The sequence below is a fragment of the Cololabis saira genome, chromosome 13 (assembly GCF_033807715.1).
Source record: "Cololabis saira isolate AMF1-May2022 chromosome 13, fColSai1.1, whole genome shotgun sequence".
Taxonomy (NCBI): domain Eukaryota; kingdom Metazoa; phylum Chordata; class Actinopteri; order Beloniformes; family Belonidae; genus Cololabis; species Cololabis saira.
In genome coordinates, this window is record NC_084599.1 from 9,152,311 (window position 1) to 9,175,043 (window position 22,733).

A 22,733-nucleotide genomic window follows, 5' to 3' on the forward strand; every position below is an offset into this window, starting at 1 on the left:
GCTGACCCCGCCGCGCTGCTTTCTAGTTTCTCAGCCCATGCCGTGTGCCAGCGTGGGGCTTCTCTTCTCAGCGACAGAAGCCCAGCTTTTTGGCAGCGGTTCACGTGAGGTGACCGCCCCTTTATCCCCACCCCTCCTCTGCCACCCTCCCCTCGTCCTCCCCTTCCTCCCCCGCCAGGCTCGGTGCTTGCTGCCCTGCCTCGTTGAGACAGCTCCACTGAGGCTTGCAAGATCAGCTGCCATGCGAGCCCAGCTGAGGCTTCCGGGCACTCACGTTGCTTAGATTTTATTTGTGAGAGAGCGTTTGACCACAGAAATGAGTTGGCACGCTCATGCACGCCACTGCAGCCGTACGGGTGCACATGGATAAACAGCAGATAAACACAGGGGCAGCTGGTCCCACACGCACGACTTCAGACACACTTACCTGTCCCTGCTTTGCTCCCAGTCTCCGCTTCACCTACCCTCGCCGGGGCCCGGGCACTCCCTGGCATCCCTCCACATCGTTCTCTTGCCAACCTGCTCTTAAAACATGTAACTTACACTGGGTCCCTCTTTGCTCGGCACCCTTGGGCCCTGACGGGCCGCGCTGTAATGCTCAGTGGCACAGACTCGCCTATCATCCGTCCTCTCCTCCGTCGCTGCAGCAGGACTTCTCAATGCTATTTGCTGACACGGGGAATGAGATCAACATCTGGGGTTACAGAAGAGGCATCCAGAGATTGAAATGCAGCAGCGGCAGCCGTTTCTCCCGTCATTCCTCGGTGACTGAGGGCTACATCGTTCCCAGGCTGTGCAGAGGATGATCCGAAGCTACAATGCAGATGAACCTGGAGGGGTCGGGGATGAAACTATGCACAAATTGTGGCCCGTGGCCCGTCATTGACTGGCGGTTACACTCCTAATGTGTTTAGCAGACTTTTCTTCTTGCTCTTCACTCACTGACCATCTATTTATGTATTTAATTAGGTGTGATGAATTTATCACATCGTTGTTCTTTATTCAGTTTAACCTCCTATAACTGGTAATTATTGTCGTTTTGGTTTGAAAACAATCATCACTGAGGCAGCAAGATAATTATTTGTTACCATAATTGTATTAGGTACGGTTAATTTTTTTTTTCTTATATCAGTGTTTGAACATATTTTGTGCTACAAGCACAGAACTTTGTTTGAAATCCCAAAATGGATTTTTCTGGTTCTTTTATTAGTTTTGGATACAAGCTGCAGTTGCTTGCTTTGCCTTTGGGGTTTGAAAGGGTTTCACCAGCAGAGTTGTATCCTTTAGTAACATAGTGTGAAAAGTTTGGTCTCCTACAAAAAAAAAAAAAAAAAAAGTTCCCTGCGATCCTTCTTTACATGCGCGATCTTTGATTTTTGACGATGTAAGATCAAATTGAGCTGCAAGTGTGCTCCCTCTCTGCCTTTCATGCCGCCTCAATATCACGGCATGAAAAACAAAGAAGGCAAAGACTGAAAGAAATCTGAAGCATTCTGCCACTCAACATCCCCCAATCCCAAACAACAGTGTCTCACTGCCACTACAAATACATTAGAAATCAATTATTTATGGAACAGAGTCAGGGCCTCTTTAATCTTTTCCTTTTATCCAATTAAATTGTCTAACCATTCTAAGCCTCTACAGCTCACAGGGAATGTGCTTCTTTAAAAAAAAATGGAAGAAGAAAAGATTTTTCTCTTCAGTCCTCCTTTTGACTTTCGATGTAACAGAGAAGAGACACTTCTGAGGCTTGAAGAATGAAAGCAAAGAAAGTGAGTAAAGTGTAAATGAACTCCCCCTCCCACCCCGTCACCATTGCATTGGTTCTACAGGAAGTATTTGAAGTTTTGATATCAAGACTCTGGTTCCATTCCCCGCGCAAAGGGACGCGAGGGAGCGGTGAGGCCTTTCATGATTCCTTTATGCCCAGCTGAAATAGTTCGAAAGTATTTGGGATCATCTCCACAGGGGTAAATACATTGCTGCTTCAATTGCTGTCCTGTATTATTCAGCGGGCCAATTGAAGTCGTGTCTCGAAATTGAAAATGCTTCATTTCCAACGCAGACCTGCGAAATTATTGATGTGAAGAATGGTAAAACACTCGGCACTGCTCTCTGTTATCTTACAGTGAGGCTCTTAGAAACAATAGTTACAGACGTGCTGGAAACATTTGCATTTCACACTTTCTGGACTCATTTCCAAACCCCTCAATGAGAGACAGTACAATGGGAGCGGTCTTTAAAACTACATGTGTTGCGCTCGGTTACATGTACGGACCATGTTTAATTCTTTCAGTTCAAACAGCAGAACTGCGGTGTTAAAGCGTGAGGCTGATTTAAGAAGTGACTCAACGCCGCCACGCTCAGCAGCATATGAATATGGGCCAGCTTCACATTCTGCTGCTATATTTTAAAACGGCATTGGTTCGGTTTTCTCGTGCAAACTCTTAATGACACTGTAGCAACAATACAGATACGTGAACACACCAAACAGCACTCTCCTCTCCTCTTTTTGATCCACGACATGCTACACGCTTTTTTATTGTACGTTAACAAATAGCAAAACAAGGAATCTCAAACTTTTTTATTTTATTTTTTAACATAAATTAACAAAACTGACTTTACTGTCAGGAATTTAAACAATTAAAGACCCAAAGATGCCAAACAGGAGGTTGTGATGAATGTGCTTCTGTTCAACACTGAAATTTAACATATCAGGTGTTTGGACTGTTTATCAAACACGATTTGATAAGGCAGATTGAAAATAGTGGAGTAATATTTCAAGTAATTTTAGGTCAATGCATAGGTCTCCAGGTCATTAAGCTGGCATATTATTATAACGCACAAACTATTTGTTTCATTCTCACATTTACAACAAGAGTTCACTGTTTCTTCATGAGTGTTTATTTTATTCGGCTTCAACATCTTGTTTTCGTGTCTTTTCGGTAGATAAAACTCACTCACTTAAGATCTTTTTTTTCCTTTGAGGGTAAATTCAGAAGAATAATCTGCACTTTCTCGTTTTATGATCCCTTTGTTTTTTCTGTTTGGAAAAACAGAAATGTCTGGAAAATAGTGGGGGAAAAAACAGAAAGTTCTCCATGAAATCTGTTTCAACAATGCGGAAGGAGATAATTTACAAAGATGACGCACCAAATATGGAAACAAAGTGAGAGGCATCATCAGCTGAATCTGCAGCGGAGTTTCAGCGTGAGTCGGAGCTGATTGAAAACACGCCGGCATCAGCGGCGCAGCATCAAGTGGCTGCCAGAGTGGAGGATGCAACCGGTAGAGGACCGTAAATATCTCTCCGCAGTTCAAGACCAGACACGTGAGCCAGCAGGCTGTCAACCTCCTGGATGAGCAACAAAGCGCCTCTTTGGTAACGGTGAACTTGATGGCGTTTGTTTGCAGCTGCTCCCGAGTGAGCAAACACAAAAGGTTAATGTGGGGTTTAAGAGGGACAACAGTTCCCTCATGCACTTTCACAGATGTCACACTCCACTGTTGTTTTTGTGTTGGTTCCACGGTAGAGCCCGTCACATGTTCTGTCCTAAATCCTGGCCGGGGATCAGGGCTTCACTGGACTGGATTTTTACAGCTGTATGCTGCACATTTTCAGAGATTGAAAAATATTTGTATCTATTATGCAAAGTAACTTGCAGCCTTAAATATGAACAGACAATGCAGCTTTTGTAGAAATGTAATTCTAAGGATGGATGTAAATTCACCTCTTTCAAAAAACTGACACAATCCTGAGGTCTTAATAAAATGTCTGAGATATGATTCAAGTCAAAGCAACCTTTTGAACCGCGTCTTCTCAGTTCTGTTTATAGCACCTGGATTAAGGGGGTGGAGTTGACATCTTACCTCAGCAACACCCCCCTTTTATAAACGCTGGGTTTCGGTTCTGTATGTATGAATGAATGAATGAATGAATTGTTTATTTGTGTGTCATACACCTCTAAGGTGCCCAGCCTATAAGGGCTTACAAGACACAGATACACTACCCCAGCAAACAAACATCAGCTGCGTACAAACAAAAACACAAACACAAAATTATAAATTCCACTTATACATTACAGATCAGATCCTTTCTCAGTTTTCATATAATTTGTCCTTTCTCTGTTTCCAGGCTCTCTTTATAAAGGTAGCTATAGAGAACACCATTCCAATTTAGCATCATCCTCAGTCCAAAACAACTCAGGTTTACAATCTTGCATTTTCTGAAATAAAAGCTGCCTGGCTTCATCATATAATGGACAATAAAACAAAAATGAAGTTAATCCTCAATAACATTTAGATCACAAAAACTACATAATCTTTCCTCTTCAGGAACAGAGTTAAACCTGTTTCTACGGCCAGAGGGAGAATCCCAGTTCGCAATTGAGCACATAATGATCTTTTTGATCTATCCAGGGGTAAAGTCGCATAAGGTTCAGAACGAAATATTCTTCATCCACCGGTAAATTCTAAGTTTCGGTTTATGCCAGATGTCATTGGCCCATTTTTCTTTATACTCAGAGAATAACATACGCTTCACATACTGAATATTACTTCTGTAACTTTAGAAATGACCTCAAAAGAGCTCCGTAATCCCCCTCAGAGGGTCAGCAAATTCAGCATGACGCAGAGCCGGGTCTTGAGGTGGTGGTCACGTCCGATGTCTTCATGCGTGCTTTCAACTCACATGCCTGCGCCATCGGAGGCTCTGGTCCTCGCTCAGCCGGCGCAGGTTCAAATCCCAGCCTGTGACTCACTTTGCTGCAGCGTGTCTTCCCCTTAATTTCCTGATGAGCAACTTTTACTAAAGGCCACCAGAGCCACCGTCTATTTATTCATCCTGCTTTTCAGCATCTAATAGTAGGTCATAAACATTTAGATTTTAATGCCAGGAAAATTAGGAATATTTTCAACAATGTTGTGATTTTTTTACAGCGACAGCAAGTATGACTAATTAAAGGGGGAAAAAAGCTCTGAATGTGTTTGAAGATGAGCAGCTGAAGTAGAGAATAAAGGCGTAGAGGCGCTTGAAGGTCAGCTGCAGGTCTCTGTGATCTGCTGCTCTGTTCCATGGGGGTGCGTGTGGGCTGCACGCAGGCCCGCATCACGAGTCTGGGGATACGTAAACAGCATATGACACACGTGTCTGTGTTTGTATGACTTGTCTACATGTGTGGCGTGTCTGGTGTGAAGAGACTTTTTTTTTCTTCTTCTTTCACTGTGAATGCGTGCATGTGTGTCGTGGTAAAACCGTACGTACGCCGTACACATAGTCGTGCACAAATAGCTCCTCAGGGCCTTCGCGATCACAGACTGCCAAAAGGAAAAGGGTTTCCGAGAGGTTTCCTGCTCGTTATTTAAAGTGGAAGCCCTGTGGGACATGTTTGGCATTCTCATCCACTCACTGAAGATGGCCTGTGATCTGAAGCCACTAACAGGCTCGGCGAGCGCCGTCTGTCTCTCGCTAGCTCTCTCCCTCTCCCTCCTTTCCCTTTCCCTCTGGCTCTCTGAAGTGATTACCCTGCTTGTGATTCCACTGACACCCACATGTCCCCCAGAGACGTGCCTTCGCTAGTTTGTTTAATCTGCCTCCCTGTACAGTAGGTAACACAGCCATAATTGAGGTGTGGGTAGAGCTGCGGGAACAGATGAAAACCGATGGCAGGCTTTATGAAAACTTGTTGGCACAATATTTTGCTGGAGATGACAGTAATTTCTAGACTAATGTGGAAAACGCAGTTGCGATGGGATTTTTTTTTAAATTAAAAATCAGTTCTTTATTATATAATTATTCCCCAGTCAATGAACGACAAGTCACAAACATGCAATCTTATAAATTTCCCCAAATGCTTTCAAAACGGGGATGTTGTCGTCCTTTAGTGCCGTTTTTGTTTGTAGATAATGGGTTTTCTTGGATTAGAACAGCATTAGCACCCCTCACCCTCACACAGATATTTGATCTGAGCAACATATAACTTCCCAAAGTTGCGCTGATACCTGAGACAGATTCGGCTTTACACTCCGTTTGAATTTTTTGATATGAAAACAGCGAGTGGAACTGTGAAAACGCGAGCATCAGATACTCTATCTCCCCCCGGTTAGTGTCTCGCCTCTGTCTGTAACACGCTTGAACCGCTCTGTTCACAACACACTGAGTGCCAATCATCACATCAAATCAGCCTTTAGATGAAGCAAAAAGTGAAAAAGGAAGAAAAATGATTCATTGAACTAAACTTGAATTAATTAAATATACTGTATCATGCTTCCACCCGGAGATAACATCTGTCTTCAGATGTGTAAAAAATAAAACATTGTCAGATATCTTTTGAAACCCTATTATTGTAAGATACCAGTAATTAAATTGACAGTGTCATTAATTGGGTTGAAGATAACTTGCATTGAGTCGAGGACATCTTAAACTCAATTAAAGATATCTCCAACTCAATTAAAGATATCCAAATGTCGTGTCCCGAAATATGCAATCAGGCTCTTTGTGGAGCAATAGTATCAGTTCACTTGTTCGTCTTCATAAAGAGTTCCTTGTACTTCTAAAGTTTTCTTTTTATCATTTAAAAGCTGACTTTTTGAACAGATGTCACTCTTTGGCGATGTGTATAGTCTCTTTAATGTGGCATAATTATAGTATTTAATCCTCCCTTATCCAGCGTGTTTGAAATAGAAATGAAGATTAAGCACTTCTGACTTGAGGAAATGAAGCGTTTGAAGGGATATCTGCTGATTGTTGGGCAAAGGTAGGATGAAGTGATCGTGTCACTTAGAGCCCCAAACGCCGTTGAAGATTTAAAAGAATTACTATGAGGTTTTTTCTTCTGCTTCTCGTGTGAAATAATTGATTTAAATCTAATTTTATCGACCAAAAAAATGCTCCTTGCCTTTGACTCGGATCATTGAATTTTAAATTCAGCACTTTTGGGTTTGGGTCTGAAAAATAAACATGCTGAAAATATTTACGATCAAAAATGTCCCGTTCTTTTCTTTCTCACCCGTGATTTTTTGCGTTTTAAAAGAACAGAAAGTTGCACACAGGCATGAAAGGACTGGAGCGCCACGCCGGCGTCTGCTGGTTGATTTAACAGCGACAGCGTGGGTTTGCTCCGTGTTGTGGCTGCTTTAAGCTCCTGCTGATCACTTTTCACAGGCTTTTACCTTTGATGTTCTGTCAAAGCAGCAGACACGGCGACGTCACGGACAGCTGAGAGAAGCTCTTGCAGCTCTACCGGATTCTCCGTTACACGAAGACGGGATCTTTTCCTGCAAACAAATCTATTTACATCTTTTTAAGAACTGCGGTGCGAGCACTAATCTGCTATCAAGGCTGTGTTTGAGCTGCCTGGAAGAGATTGTTGCTACACTGCACGATTCTCATCAGATCAAGCACTTTACCATCACCACAGCCAAACAATAGAAATAAAGTCCCAGTTTATGCTCCTCCTTCGTGATGATAAAAATGTGGCGTCGGTTGCTGCACTTTTTTTTATTTATTTTTTTAACATGGAAATGTTACTTTGCTGATAAACGTTATCTTAGTTGAAACAGCGAGTGTGTCCTCAGCCTTCCCTCCTCTTCCTCATTTTTCAGGGCGCTGTGCCAGCTGTGGGGAGAACGTGGTGGGGGAGGGCACCGGCTGCACCGCCATGGACCAGGTCTTCCACGTGGACTGCTTCGTGTGCATGACCTGCAACACCAAGCTGCGCGGCAAGCCCTTCTACGCCGTGGAGAAGAAGGCGTACTGCGAGCCCTGCTACATTGTAAGCAGCTCTTGTTCCTTCACGTCCACTCGCCATGTCACTTTCCTCTCTGAGGCATGAAGTTGTTCACGCTCTCCTCCCGCTACAGAAACCTCTTTACACTTGTTGTCTTTAATTTGATTTCTTTTTCCACTTTTTCTTTTCTTTTATTTATTTTATTTATTTATTTATTTCGATCATGTGCTCAATATGGTACACTCATTCATAGCATATCGTGTAATCATTTGGATCGAAAAGGAATAGGCTGAAGCTCTGAGCTTATAAATGCCTAACCTTTAACCTTCACATTATCATTATTTACACTTTCTACAACAAATGCTTTCTAGCATTTCCACCCAAAAAAGAAGCAAACACAAAGCACAAAAAAAAATATATGTAACAACAAAGAACCAGTAAGAAAAGAAAAAAGGAAAAATAAATAATAAATAGTCCCGATTAAAACAAGGACAAAAAGATCAGTAAATATTACCTGCATAATTCCATAATTCTCTCTCTTGCATCTTATCCTTCAATCTTGTTGGTATTTACCAATCATGGTCTGTTTTAAACTATTTTTAAACTGTATGATGTTTTTACTTTGTTTAAGATCATCTGGCAAACTATTCCACAACTTTCTTTTGACTCCAGTGATCACTTATCCCGACTCTCTTCCAGTTATTGACTGGTTTTTCTTGCAACACATTCAGCAGTTTGAATGTGTTTGCTAAGTAAGTTTGTCATTGGCACCAACCATGTTGGCCAGATGTTTAGCAGCTGCAGACAGCTGTATACGCAGCTGCTAACGTACTTACTAATGTCAAATCAGCCCTCACAAATATTTCCTGCAAAGCCAGCGCATTTGTAGCCTTTTTCTTAACCAAAACACAAAAAGTATTTTAGCATATTTGTGGTCACTGTTCTGGTTTACAGTTTCCTTTTACTGTCACTGCATCAAACCTGCGTGTGGCTGTTTTTCAACATGAATCTGTAACATCCTGCGGTAAACTGCGAACACCAGGTGGAGGCAGGAGAAGTTACAGATGAGCTGGTGGACAATAAAAACAGGCAAGCGCTTGCTAAATATTGGCCTTTCCATCTTGAGGAGGTGACAACATGATAGTGTAGTTTTTCAAAGCTTGTTCTGTTGTCCCCGCGTGGCCACAAAAGAAAAAAGAAAAAGAAAAAAGAAGAAATTGTCACTGAATCCAAGATGTTTGAAATTTTAATAATGCCTTTTGTTGGCAGTGGTATCAAAGGGAAATGTTAACAGCAGCTTTAAAATAAACTGGCACAGCTTGACATTTAGCCCTGTAATCATCATGAGCAGGAGTCTGTTCCAGAAAGCAGGTTTAACAAACTCCTCGCTCAACTAAGTTCAACATCTGCGTGGGAAATTAAAAAAAATAAAATAAAATCATCATCAGGGAAGCTGTGATACCCGGTTCACCATGGCGATGTGTAAACAAAGAGCTGAGCTGGAAATATCAACGCAGACTATGGCATTAATCTTTTAAAACACCAGCAAGTTAGTACTTTTATATTTTACTCACCAGCAAATCATTTAAGTGATTTAAGTAATATTTTTTTCTCAATTGATGATCTTACCATGCGTTGATTAAATAATACCCAAATCTGAGGAGACAGAGGTGTAGAGAGAAGTTAAAGGGGTATAATTACACCAATAAAACTGCTTAGTTATATACCAATAAGATGAATTATTCAATGTTAAATTTAGTCTTAAACAGCATTTAGTCCAGTTTTAGTTTTTTCTCCTCCTCATTAAACATCCTTATTCAAATATTCATACAGCATCCAACATAACATGCTCCAAGGGTTGATTATTTGCTTTATTGCCAGACGCCGGGGGCCATAAGAACTGTCACCAGTGCTGCTCTGCAGGTTTCTGCACATGCACGTACGCCGGGTCATCTCTAGTAACGATGCAGCTCTGGCCCGCCGTGCACGAGCACGGCACGGCTAATTATTTAGATTGTTGCCTAATATTCTCAAAAAATAGAAAAGGTGGTGACATGCAGTTATGAAGAAAGCCAAAGTTGTCCTTAAAAAAGAACTAATATCTGCAAAGATGTAAACTGCTACAAATGAGTGTTTTGATATCAATGAAAAAATAAGCAGATCACAGGGAGGACGAGTCCGAGGAACTGAAAACCCAGCGAGCTTGTAAGGTTCGCAGTCACATTCTATGTTCACAAACCCGTTTAGAAAACGGATGTGTTTTAAAGACATCATTTAAATTGAAAAAGATATAGAGAATATAGATGTTAATTCTGTTTGTCAATGGGACAGCAGATTTTTTTTCTTTTTCATTTTTATCGTTTTATTTTTAACATTTTTAATTCTGTGGTGTTAAATTTACCAGAAAGAAGAAGCAAATGGAGGAAGAAATCCCAGAAGCAACATGATTATTTTTAAATGTTGGTGTTCTTATTGCATCCCATAAAGCTGTGACCTGTTTTCTTGTTAATATATTGCGCAACCCACATGAAAATGTTTTTCTTTCTCAACATTGTCAGGAAATGCACATCATCTTGCAAGACCACAAGGAAACCATTTAGCAGAAGCGTTTCCCTCCTTCGGTTTCACTGGAATATGCCTCAGCTGTGTTGTTTTCCCACTCGGAGGCCTGAGAGTAATCGAAAAGCATCATTGTCACTAATGCTGTGTTGTTTCATGTCAAATTCCTAAAAGATGAGATGAAGCTTTTCCGGGCAATGCTGTGAGCAGTTACCCAGGAGATGTAGTGTGATATTGTAACAACTCTAGTTACTAATGACACGTGAGAAAGGTTTTGCATTTTGAAATGCAAAGTGTCAGCAGAGAGTTTCAGTAACTTTGAGGCGGATCGGTGGATCCCAGTCCAGTCTTTTCATGGCCTGAATCCAAACTCCTCTTCTGCTCCTGGAGGAGAAATAAGATTTCCCCTGAATATAAATCGATATATCGTCATTCTTTCTGGCACTCCTTTGAGGAAGCTTACTTGTTATCTAGAGACCAGCAGTGGCTCTCTTTCCTGCTCTGTGGTTGAGGAGGAATCTCCAGGACAGCTCTGCCCAGAAACCTGGCTACTGTCTCGGGAGCAACCAGGTCCTCCCATCTGAGACGCTGCTGGGGGGGGGTCAGATTTATAAGCTGTTGTTGAGGCACTTTAAAGTCACATGTGTCACTTATCCACATCTTTATATTTTCTATAAGTTATCAATCATATGTTATTCGTCTAGTCAGCATGTGGGTTGTGAAACCATGTTGAGAGAGGAGTGAAGGCTGCAATGAGGGCGTTGAAAAGGTGAAACCCTCTGTGGTGTCCCCCACAGGTTACCCCTAAAGCCTGAATTATGGTTCTGCGTCACACCAACGCAGAGCACACGCCGTCACCGTGACGCAGTCGTGAACCCTTCGGACTTCTCCTTCACTCCGTTTCTCCACGGTGCAGTACCCCCCGTGACCGGTAATTCGCGATCTTTTCCTGAATGGTTTATCCGACTTTTTCCGGTCACAGTGAATCAAAGAGATAAGGACAACTATTGTGCAAAAAACCAAAACAAAAAAAATCACACATACACGAAGAAAAGAGCGCTGAAAGTTCACGACTGCTTCAAACCGGAAACCGGAAATCCGTTGCTTCCAAGTGAACCAATCACAGCCCTCTCGTCTGCGTTTGGTCTGCGTCGCCTCAACGTGTAGGTACAATTTTCGGGAGGTGCACGTCCGTGACAGTGTCAGTGACGGCGTGTGGTCTGCGTCGACGCGTACCACACGCCGTAGGCACGGCGTCGTTTTGATGCAGAACCATAACTCAAGCTTAAGACCCATTTGGTTTGGTTGAATCAACACACAGGCAGGACCAGGACCTGACTCCGTCCAGCACCATTTTACCTAAAGACGGGCAAGCAGGCGGTGTGAAACAGTTTCAGGTGGTTGGAACGGGCCCATCTTACCTCGGTGACCACACACTCACACTGTTCTAGCCTGACCTAGCTCACGTTAGCCTGTGATGCTGACTTGTGCCAGCTCACTTTCATCCTGACCGGATCTGTCCGTCCATCGTGGTTTCCCATGTGGATACTGATGTCACATCAGAAACAAGGACGGCCCGAGCTGAAACCGTGACGGCTGGAGCTCATGTTGATTCGTGGAGCTGCTGTTTACAAACTGACCAGAAGTGCTGACCATGTAAAACCTCCCACATGTTTATCTTCATCTGAGGCAGAGGAGACTGTTGGGAAGGGACTCCTGTAAGATTTATTATCAACATATTGGACCAAAAGTCCCCCTTTGTGTAAACCAAATAACTCCACAAATGCATGGCACAGTACAGGGGGTCAACACTCGGAGCTCCACGCGCACGGGAAGGATACGGGATAGTAACGTCCACATTCAGTTCAGAGAAAACACAACATTTGAGAGAGGAATGAATGAAACCACCCATTTTAAAATGGAAAAATCAGCAATGAAACACATGACTCTGCTTCCCAGGCAGCCCAACAACCGTTCACACCGTGATTCACGTGATCAAACATCCCACAAGCTGGCGAGGGGAATAAACTCTCCAGGTGTGAATCACCCAACAACGGCGTATAACCCTGAGGCCCCGTTTACACGGAGCAAAAACGGTGGTGTTTTCATGCGTTTTGGCCGTTCGTTTACACGAAAACGGAGCTCAAAGTCACCAAAAACGATCATTTCTGAAAACTCCGGCCAAAGTGGAGATTTTCAAAAACTCCGTTTTCACGTTTGCGTCTAAACAGAGGAAAATGGAGGAAAACTGAGGAAAACGGAGATTTAAGCTTCAGAACGTCACATTATGCACCAGAAACTCACCAGCGTCATGCAGGGGTGATAGCGCTCCGGCGTCACGCCGGATTTCCGGCATACCGAGGTGTTTGCGAGAAAAAAATAAAATAAAATCAGGTTTGCCGTTTATTTTTCTTATGATATGAATTTTTCATATACCGTAATACCGGTGAGTAGCGCACACAACGTTGGGAACGCCGCGCGGCGGAACGTAGCGCCGCTGGACCCTGTTTGTGTGGGGACTGTTTAGCCAGTGAGCAGAGCCGGCAGGGAAAAGTCAACAGTGCCGCGTGTCCGCGTGTAACCTAAATCTACCATGGCCTCAGCGTTAGGGCTCGGCCAAGTTAGGATTTATAAATATATGGGCATTATAAATTTATTAAATATATGAGCGCGGAGTCGGCGAGGAGCTGCGCGCTGCGAGGAGTACCAGCCGGGCGCTGTGAAGCCTGATTTATGGTTCCGCGTTAAATCGACGCAGAGCTTTCGCCGTAGTACGACCATACGCGTAACCCACGGCGTATGGTCTGCGTTGGTGTAACGCGGAACCATAAATCAGCCTTAAACCACACCTGCAGCCCGTGAGCTCATCAGGAGGTTAGAGAGCGGCTGCGAGTTCATTGCTGGTTCGTTGTGTTAACTCTGAGAGCTTTATTGGTTTGTTTTTTAGCTTGCTGGTGTTTTTTTTCTCTCTGGGATTTTTGAGTTATTTATGAAGAAGTTCTGAGCTCCGTGTGAACAGTAGCCTACTCGAGTTGAGGGGGGATGAGGGGTGATGTGATGGCACACCCCCTGAAATTAAAACGGTCCAAATCACACCCCCCTGAAATAAAAACGGTCCAAATCATCCCCCCTGAAATAAAAACGGTCCAAATCATCCCCCTGAAATAAAAACGGTCCAAATCATCCCCCCTGAAATAAAAACGGTCCAAATCATCCCCCCTGAAATAAAAACGGTCCAAATCATCCCCCCCTGTAAAACTGAAGTGAAGTGAAAATCTACTTGAAACAGACTGATTTATTGCTTGTGTAGTTGAAAAATACATGAGAACAGGACCCTGAAAAAAAATAATCACATATTAAATCGCAATCGTAATATTGAGGAAAAAAATCGCAATTAGATTATTTTCAAAAATCGTTCAGCCCTACATTAGAATCATAAGTGCTGCCATCTCATTGTAAACGGCATCATTTTTTGAGGCCATGTAAACCTGTATTTATACTAGTGTGGACATTAATGTTTTTCTACAATATTTCCTCCTCATGACAGTAAAATAGGCCATTCTAAGCCAATTTACTGCTTCACATGCGGTTGTGTTTGTGTGTGTTTGGCAGCGTGGAGGCATATCTACAAAAATATGGAAAATCTACAAAAGTCATCAGAATATTCAATTTAATGAACTATTTATCAAAATGTCCCAGGGAATCACACCCCTGGCCTATGTTGTTCAATTTACTCATTCTGTTTTCTATGGGCTGCATGTGGTGAGCTTGAACAGGACCATGGGTCAATTTACACCAGACTTACACTTTAAGAGGACAAAAAATGACAATTGTGTTGATCGGGGCATATATCTTGGTTTAGGGGCTCGCTTACCTCCCAGGGAAAAAAAGTTCAGGCTCAGGATTTTTTTTTACTATCACCCCTGGTCATGTGTGCGACCTGTGTTTACAATTAGTTTGGCCACCGTCAATATTTTCTTGTATTTTACCTGTTTTATATTCCGTCTTGGAAGTAAAGCCTGAATTATGGGCCCGCGTTAGATCGACGCAGAGCATACGGCGTAGGGTACGCGGCGATGTGCGTCGTACGGTGTGCGTCGCCGCGTACCCTACGCCGTAAGCTCTGCGTTGGTGTAACGCGGAACCATAAATCAGCCTTAACTGGAAGTTACACGTGTCATTTGTTGATGTTTTTTACAGAATTCTGATTGGCTGGCATGACGTTAACAGCGTTTTCATGCGGGTCCGTGTAAACAAGGATATTTTTGAAAACGTAGAGGGGAAAATATCCGTTTTTGTAAATACCCGGCTACGTGTAAACGTGGCCTGAAAGTTCCCACGGGTCAGAGCGGTACAGACCTTTTTCAATAACTGATGAAATGTCTTCAAAACCCCCAAAAAACAGTCGACTGCCCTTTATGTAACTGCTTAGTATTCAAATGGCAAAGATGAAGGATTAATGGGAAGTCTTTAAGGGCAACTCTGGGTTGATTTGATTGATTGAATCATTTCATTTCATTTGCCTCCAATTTAACACCTGGGATGTGAAAGTGAATCATCTTTCCTTCAAGCTGTATTTGTGCATTACAACAAGAGTAAATAACTTCCTATTTGTTTGTCATCCTCATTGTTGGTTGGAGGCATTTCAAGAGAGCTGTTTCAAATTTGGTTACAATACGAGGATAAAAAAAATAAAAATGCTTTCCACAAATGATGATGACAACTAGGACAATGTAGTATTTATAGCAGATGCTTTTTAGAAAACTAGGGAGGAAAAAAAGTTAATTAGTTAATGCTGATTCCTGTACAAGCACATATTACCACATTTTTTGTGTTTTCCTATGCATCACTTGCAGGAAATGGCTTGATTTGCACTTTCCCAGTAAAGTCTGGACACTGAGCTACATGACGTTTAGACCAGTGGCAGGCCATCTCCTAAATCAGCCCTCTTCAGGGGCACTCACTGTGATTGTGGTTGTCTTGCCTGGAAGTTCTCCAACTCCGCTACACGCACTAAAGAGGAATGGGATAATTTAAGAACTTTATTTATGCATTTCATCAGCATAAATGTTCTTCTGGCACAAGATCAAAAGGATTGGGGAAATCTGAATTTCTTAATGAAAGTAATTTCTTCTTCTTTTATTCTCATCCTGAGGGTCATACGCCTCTGTACAATTAGGGAACGAACGTGAGAGTCGAGACTCTGAGGAAAGAAGTCTAATCCCAGTGAGGAGGAGGAAAACTTCAAGTTAGCCTTCAAATCAGTCAGTCTAGGAACGTCTAAGATCTCCCAGCCGCGTTCACACACTGGGTGTGATTGTTTGAATGTATACTTCAAAGCTGTTCTCCCACTCAGACCTGCCACACAATCAGTTGTTAGTTTAGCAAGTGTGATGTTTGTTTTTCTTGATTTACTGAGAAGAAAAATAAGTATTTTGAGATCTACTTTTTTTTTTGTCTTCAGCATCTAGATGAGATGATTATTTCTGCTCTCCTGGCTATAGATTACTAAGATAACTGTCCTTATTTAGTCCATGGAGCCAACGGTAGGATCCCTCCTGCAGAGAGCAGGTTTGACTTGGCAGGAAGATTTGAAGCACATGAACATGGCCGGCTGCACTTTGACAATCAGAAGATGGCATCAGTCGTGAAAATCCGATCAGCTGAGCCTCGGGTATGCTGACATGTTGTTGGGATGTGTGTGCAAAGCAACTTAACAGCCTGTTACTTAAAGCCCCGGTCCGTCTGTAACCATTTAAAAAAGGAGACGAGCAAACTTGAGCCTAAATAATGATGATGTCATCAGGGAAAGTTGTGAGCTGAATCATGACTGTGAACTTAATCAGTAACACTGGTCCAGTTCAGCTTTGTATTTTGATTTGCTAACATCATTTTAGCTTGTTTAAAATATGCATTCATAATATACAACAGTAACAAGAAAAAATGTTGACATGCTGAGCATGCAAACGAATACAAACACTTAAGTAACTGTTACACACTCCAACTCTGTATACATTTAATTTGCTCTGCAGAGTTCTCTGTTCACTTGATTTCTCTGAACCCTTATCTCTGCAGAACATCCGATGTTGGTCTCACTTCTTTAGCAGCATCGTTTAAGACAGACATCTCGCATGCTCTTTGTTAAAAGTCGTTTTTCATTCCACTCATGCTCATGCCAGAATCCTGACTTTTAGGAGGAATGGGTTTATCTGTCTTTTAAGCGTGAGGGCTGACCCGAGTCTACACCTGAAATAGATCTATCGTTCTCCCAATCCTGACGGGCAAATATCGCAAATCATCAAATTTAAAAAAAAAAAAAAAAAGCAAAAACAAAAAGTACCCGCATATGGACAGCAAGTCAAAACTCATTTGTAAAAGAGCACAATAGATCTGTGCTACTTTTCTCAGATTGAGAGTAAACAAATCTTCGGTGAATCATGTGCAGCTTTTATCTTAAAAGCTGGAAACTGAAATTATGATTTTAAATTTGGTTCCATATTCCCTGCACTGTGTGAAATTGACTCTTCCATCAGCCCGTGGCGGCGCGTTACATTTGAAGTAGGATGTCTTACAGGTCAGACAGGAGCCTCGGGAAAGTTGCTGCGTAAAATCTGTGTGAGATTATGCAAACTCTGTTAATCCCTTTGCCAGGAAATACAGAAATACACTGATTGCAATCCAACAAAGTATGTTTCCATGTATCAAACTAGGCGATCAGCAGGCTCCTTATCTGAGCCGGTGCTTTACATACATGCTGTGGAACAATAGTGGCATTTGAGCAGGAAAGATGCATCTCTTCCGCAGAGTATTTGCCTCATTCAAAATGTTTGCCTAGATATTATTCATTATTCCTTTCAGTAATGCGCAGGAACGCACCCACGCCTCTTATCACCGCTGCTTTACTTCCTGATTTTACAACCTGCTATCTCTCTCTAACCAACCTCAGTCACACCACTGCCCGCAGACTGCAGGGCAGCAATCAGCCTTTGTCCACGGCCGCTCCGCAGCTTACGTCCAAAGACAACTTATCGCTGCCTATTTGAATACACAGTGATGCTGATAATGCAGCTCAATTAATGTCTGGTTTTGCATGGAGTGATTCTCCTCCGTGCGAACGCGACAACATCAGAACATCATTGTTTTTTTGTTGTTTTTTTTTTCTTTTCCCTTATCTGATGCGTCCCCGCCTGAGGTGTCCCCCCCTGCTTCCCTCATTCAATATTTGCACTCCTAATACGAGCGAAAACACGAGTGTGTGCAAACACTGCCCAGCGAGGGGTCCGCCACCGCTCCTGAGAGCCAGCAGTCTTTGGCTTTAGTGCCATTAAGTGTTTTCCAAGAAAGCTCTCTTGTGAAACGGTTTCCAGTTGATTTAGAGTATTGCTGACCGTACGGCCTGTTTTTCTGCAGACTGGAACAGATAAATTACTGGACATGTGGAAACTCACAAAGCTGGATGGCAGCGAGCACAAGGTTTCTGACTCGTTTTCTGCAGGGAGGATTTTAAACAACGTTAGTCCAGGACTAAAAGATGTGAGCTGAGACAAAGTATTAATTATAAAACAAAGTCTCAATGTTTTCCAGCATCTATTTAATATAAGATGTATTTTATATAAAAAATTGAGTCATGGATGAAATTTACAAAGAATCTTTCAAATGTAACTCTGAGAGGAGAATGAATTTACTTGAAACAAAGCTTCATATAATCAAGTGTATTTTGTGTATTAATGCTTCACTGTCGTCGTTGTTGTTGTGACCCTTTTTTCCTGTTACGCCACTAATAACGGTCCAGGGTTCCTGCTGTGGAAGTCAAATTACAATCATTAAAGCACAGACCACAACAATGTTTTTATTGTGAGTCAGTCACAGGAAATGCAATTTATGTGTTAATGCAGTAAAGCGCAGAATGCAGCTGTTCGATATATACGTCCGCAGAACAACACAGCGGTCATTTTTCACATTCATTAGTGACTTGTTCCAGGTATTCGGAAGAGGATGAAACTAAGTGTGTTCGTTTAGCTGCATTATAAAAGAATATAACAGCTTTTTTTCCTGGAATATTTCTGATAAAGCAGCTGCCCAGAGATTGCTTGCTGCAGTAATAAACAGCAGTAACGGTTACCACAGTAACAACAGGTGTCATTAAGCCAAACAGGACTGAAGTCTGCACACTTGAAAAAGAAAAAAAGAAAGTACAGCTTCTTTCAGTTGAAAGCTTTAATAAAAGGACGATAAAAATCATCTGGCCTTTAGATCTGTCCTCTCTGACAACGGAGGATTGTTGAGTTTGTACAAACCACAGGAACTCTGGATCAATGAGCAACACCAGAGTACAGATGTGTGGTCGTAATGCAGAGCAGCGGCTAAAACACCTCATAAGAGCTGTCAGACAGAGGGGGTAATGATGAGGAGCTGAAGGACTTAGACTCGTCTATACACCAGAATACACTGGAGTCAAGTGTGAGTCCAGCTGTCAGAGTCCAGACGCAGCTGAGAGACAGGACAAACATCTGCACAAACATCTGCAAATCGCACCGCAAAGAAGAGCATGCGAGGGCCGAAGAACATAACCTTGTATCTGCAAAATTGTCTGATTGGTGTTTTTCACTTTGGATGACATCACAAGGTGGGCTGCAGCTATTCAGCCTGTCTGTAGTCCCAAAACAGTGAAATGTATAGGGGTATCCGTAAAAAATAGCATTCTACAAGAAAACAACACAGTTTTTTGTGTTTTCCCAAAAAAGTGAAATTTTCAGATAGGAGATTATGTTCTTCGGCCCAAAACGCCGTCACACTACGATGGTGAGAAACGTCATGAACAATGATTTAGTAAGGAGGAAAAAGATGCTCCTACAAGACGTTGAATCACCGTGTGTATTCCTCATAGCTTCACATCTAATACAGTGCAGAAAAATGGAAGTCATTATTTTTACACCACAAATAGAGTTCAAGACAAAAAATGCTCAATCGGTGGGATTACGAAAGAGAAGGCGGCGTTTTAAAAGTGCGGTCTTTGAAATGAAGAGTAATTTTCTTTCTCCCTTCACTTAAGCAAATGTGCCTCTAACCATGAGAGCACAATAGTTAACGGAGCCGCGAGCAGCTGGGGCTTGTCGCATATCTGATAGCTCCGCCGGTCTTTGATGAGGTTCAGCAGTGGGATTCGGTGTCACCGAGGTTAATTGCTTACACAGGTTACCATGCCTACTGTTCTCAAGTTCATTCTCTGTTGGCCGTATCTGCCTTGTTACTGCCGCAGCCTGTTACTCGGCTGCAGCGCTTCCAAGTTTTGGCCCAGTTAATTTGCTTTGAAAAAGGCTCTCTAGCTGCCCTTCACTTCACGTTCTCTGCTGGTAAACAGACCTTCAGTCACTGGTGGAAATGCGTCACGGACGGTTCTTGTTTCCTGTTTTAGTTCTGAGTGTCTGCTCAGTTCTCCTGTTTGCGCCGCTGCTCCCCTCAAACACAGAGCGTCCAACGTGCAGCCGTTTAACTAGAATGTAATGAGGCTGATTTGAGTAACACAAGGTCACATCAGGACAGGAGCAGAGCCTCACATTGAAAGAGCAGTAATAAAGAGATAAGGATTTGGCTACACAAAAACCTTTATCTATTTCTGCCTCTTTTGACAGAATTTCAGAGACCACCAAGGTCATGGATGCCATCTGCCTTGACTGTAATTAAACTCATTATCTCACGTTGTACCCTTCTTTGTTATTTAAAATAAATGGGATTTGCTCTCATTTGCTGCGTACTGGAAGATTCCTCATTCTGCTTTTGTGAGAGGAAGCCGTGCACACGGCAGCCCTGACCCGCCGGTCACCAGGAACAGTTCATGATTGACTGATGAGCTCTCGCCCCCAGAGCCGTACGGGATTGTCTTTGAAAGTCTTCAAGCCTTCATTTTCATATGGCTTAATGTTGGACTATCTCTGTATTTGTAATTCACTTTTTTACATGTACTTGGACTGACTGGTGCAGAGTGGTTAAAAACATTTTGATCGGAGACGGAATCAGGATTTATCCAAATTCAATTCATTTCAGTTTCCTTCACTTCAGTTATTGTCCCCTGTAGTCCTTTTCCTTTAATGCCTGACATGTAATAACACACAGTGGATCCTGATTTGTTATTATAGAAATTAAAAACACTCCCAATTTTGTCTATAACAGTTTTTAAATAATTTTTGTATCATGATGAATTTGGGTGATTTCATGGACTTTTTGTTTTATTGATTACATGAAACTTTTTGTTTTGATTATGAATCAAATATGATAATCTGACATTAAAGGGTTACAATGAATCCAGTTTAGTTCAGGTCGAATCTCTGAAGAGAAACTACATAAAAATGTCTTATTATAAAATAGATAAAATAATTTAAATTTTTAATTTTGTTTAATGTAATTACATTTTTTCCATAATCAAAAACCACATTAGTCTGTTTCTTAACATATATAACAATTCTTTAGTTCCTGCTGCTACTTTTACATATACATATATTACTTTTGAATTTTCTTAATTGTCAGATACATAATCAATGCATCCTAATGTTCATCGATCTCAAACAGAAGGGAGAAAACTGAAAAATCAGTTACTGCCAACCAGATCTGTTCAGATCAAATCAGTTTTTAAATGATGTCCATATAATAAACAATACAAGTTCTTCAAAGACCAACCTGTATTTGATTGGTCGGGGTTTTACTGTATTCTCTGTTGCCAACGTAGACTTTCCTGCTCAGACAACTGAACTGATGTAATCTTAAACCAACAAGATTAGATCTGGTGCTGCTGCTTTGTCCAACTCGGTGAGCTAACCCAACCCGTTTATTTAAATATGAGATGCAAACAAAAGATCTGGCTGCGATGGGGCCTCCGTCACCGAGGGACACACATGTTCACTGTGCTAGTGATGTCGGCGGGGAAGAGCCGAAACGTTGAGCAAAGACTAGAACTTACTGTAGGTCCTGAACTAACACAAACACAAATGTGGTTTCCTGAAGTTTTTGTGTTTTGTTTTGTTGTTGTTGTTTTTTTTGGGGGGGGGGCTTATTGTAACTGACTGAGCTGCAGTGGAAATGAGGAAGTTAACCGCAAGTTTTCTGTCAGTTAAGTAGTTTGCAAGAATTGCAGAAAATAAGGAAACCCGTCTCTTTCTTTTCCACTTCTGATGAAGCTGCTCGAGTGGACGAGGAACGGAAACTTTACCTAAATTCAAGTGTGTGAGAAAAACCTTTTAGACACTATTTCCCCTTCCTGCATGTTAGTGAACATCTGCGTTAAACTCAGCTGTTGTTCCCTTCCTCTCTCAGCAAGGTGGGGGGAATGTCAGCCTGCAAACTAAGTGAGCTCAAATGAGGGCAACATAATCGAACAATTTAGATATCAACTGGAAGTTGCTGGGGGGGGTGCGGGTGGCGCGGCAGCCGGAGGTGACAGGCATGGTTTCAGCTGGACCGGAGCTCCTGGTGATGGACGTCCTCCACAGCACATCAGATTCTCCCAACTAGAAGTGGGATATCCCCAAGAATTCCCCCTGCAGCTGCTGCTGTCATTGAGAGAAAAAGAGGATGTAGGAAACGACCGGAGTCACAGAGCATCATCTCTCCTCTCGCCTCCCGTCACTGTGATACGAGCAGCAACAACGCTAAAAAGAAAGTTTGTAATTCAGCGGTGTTGTGGCTATGATTAGGAATGACTCCCCGCCACCCACACACCTGTCGCCGCTCGGTGATGGATATCACCGGCCAGGTTAGGGCGGGGTTCAGGAGCCGCCCGTGCAGCCGCCGTGGTGGGGCTGCAGCTCCAGCCGGGCGCAGGGCGAGCAGCCGCAGCATTCGCAGCAGGTGCACACCCACCCTAGTTTTACTTGTCGTCTGAAGCGCGCTCGCAAACACACACAGACTCTTGCTTTCTGCTGACTTTGTCATCAAATATTCATGGCTGTCTGCATTAGCCTGCAGAGTTCTAATTGAGTTCTGTATATTCAGACGTGATTAACTCGGTCTAATTCCTCAAAGGAGAGAGCCAATTAGATAGCACTTGCATGAATAGGATTTCACATCTTACTGCGTCTCCAGACTTGCCAAGACAATTATGTGTGTATAATTGTGCTGTACAGTGGGTGTGAGCCAAGAAATTCAAGCAAGTCATTATTTCTTATTACTGACCTGCACTACGGGGGACGCAGCTGCCCCGTCCGTCACAAACAGGTGGGTAAGAAGTGGCTTGAGAAGACAAGAGTGCATCCAGATAACGGGTCCTCTAAACCTTGCCCTGGACAGGAGCGAGCAGGGGAGGAGGAATATCCGTGACCCAGTGCTGACCCACCACAATGTCACTCTAACTCATGGCAGAAGGGAGCTACTGCTTGGGTCTTTGTCAGTTTCTCTCTGTAACCAGAGCAGGAGACATTGCCCAAAGTCCAGAGGGGTCACATTTTGCTGCGGAGC

General features: G+C 42.6%; 1 protein-coding gene across 4 annotated transcripts in view; it reads left to right on the forward strand.

Moving 5' to 3' along the window:
* Nucleotides 1-22,733, forward strand: part of lpp (LIM domain containing preferred translocation partner in lipoma) — a 180,452-nt gene that overhangs the window by 140,354 nt on the left and 17,365 nt on the right. For all 4 annotated transcript variants that reach the window (XM_061737593.1, XM_061737594.1, XM_061737596.1 and 1 more), the window contains one exon: nucleotides 7,603-7,772. In XM_061737593.1, coding sequence (XP_061593577.1) covers nucleotides 7,603-7,772 — 170 coding nt within the window. The remainder of the gene's footprint in view (nucleotides 1-7,602; nucleotides 7,773-22,733) is intronic.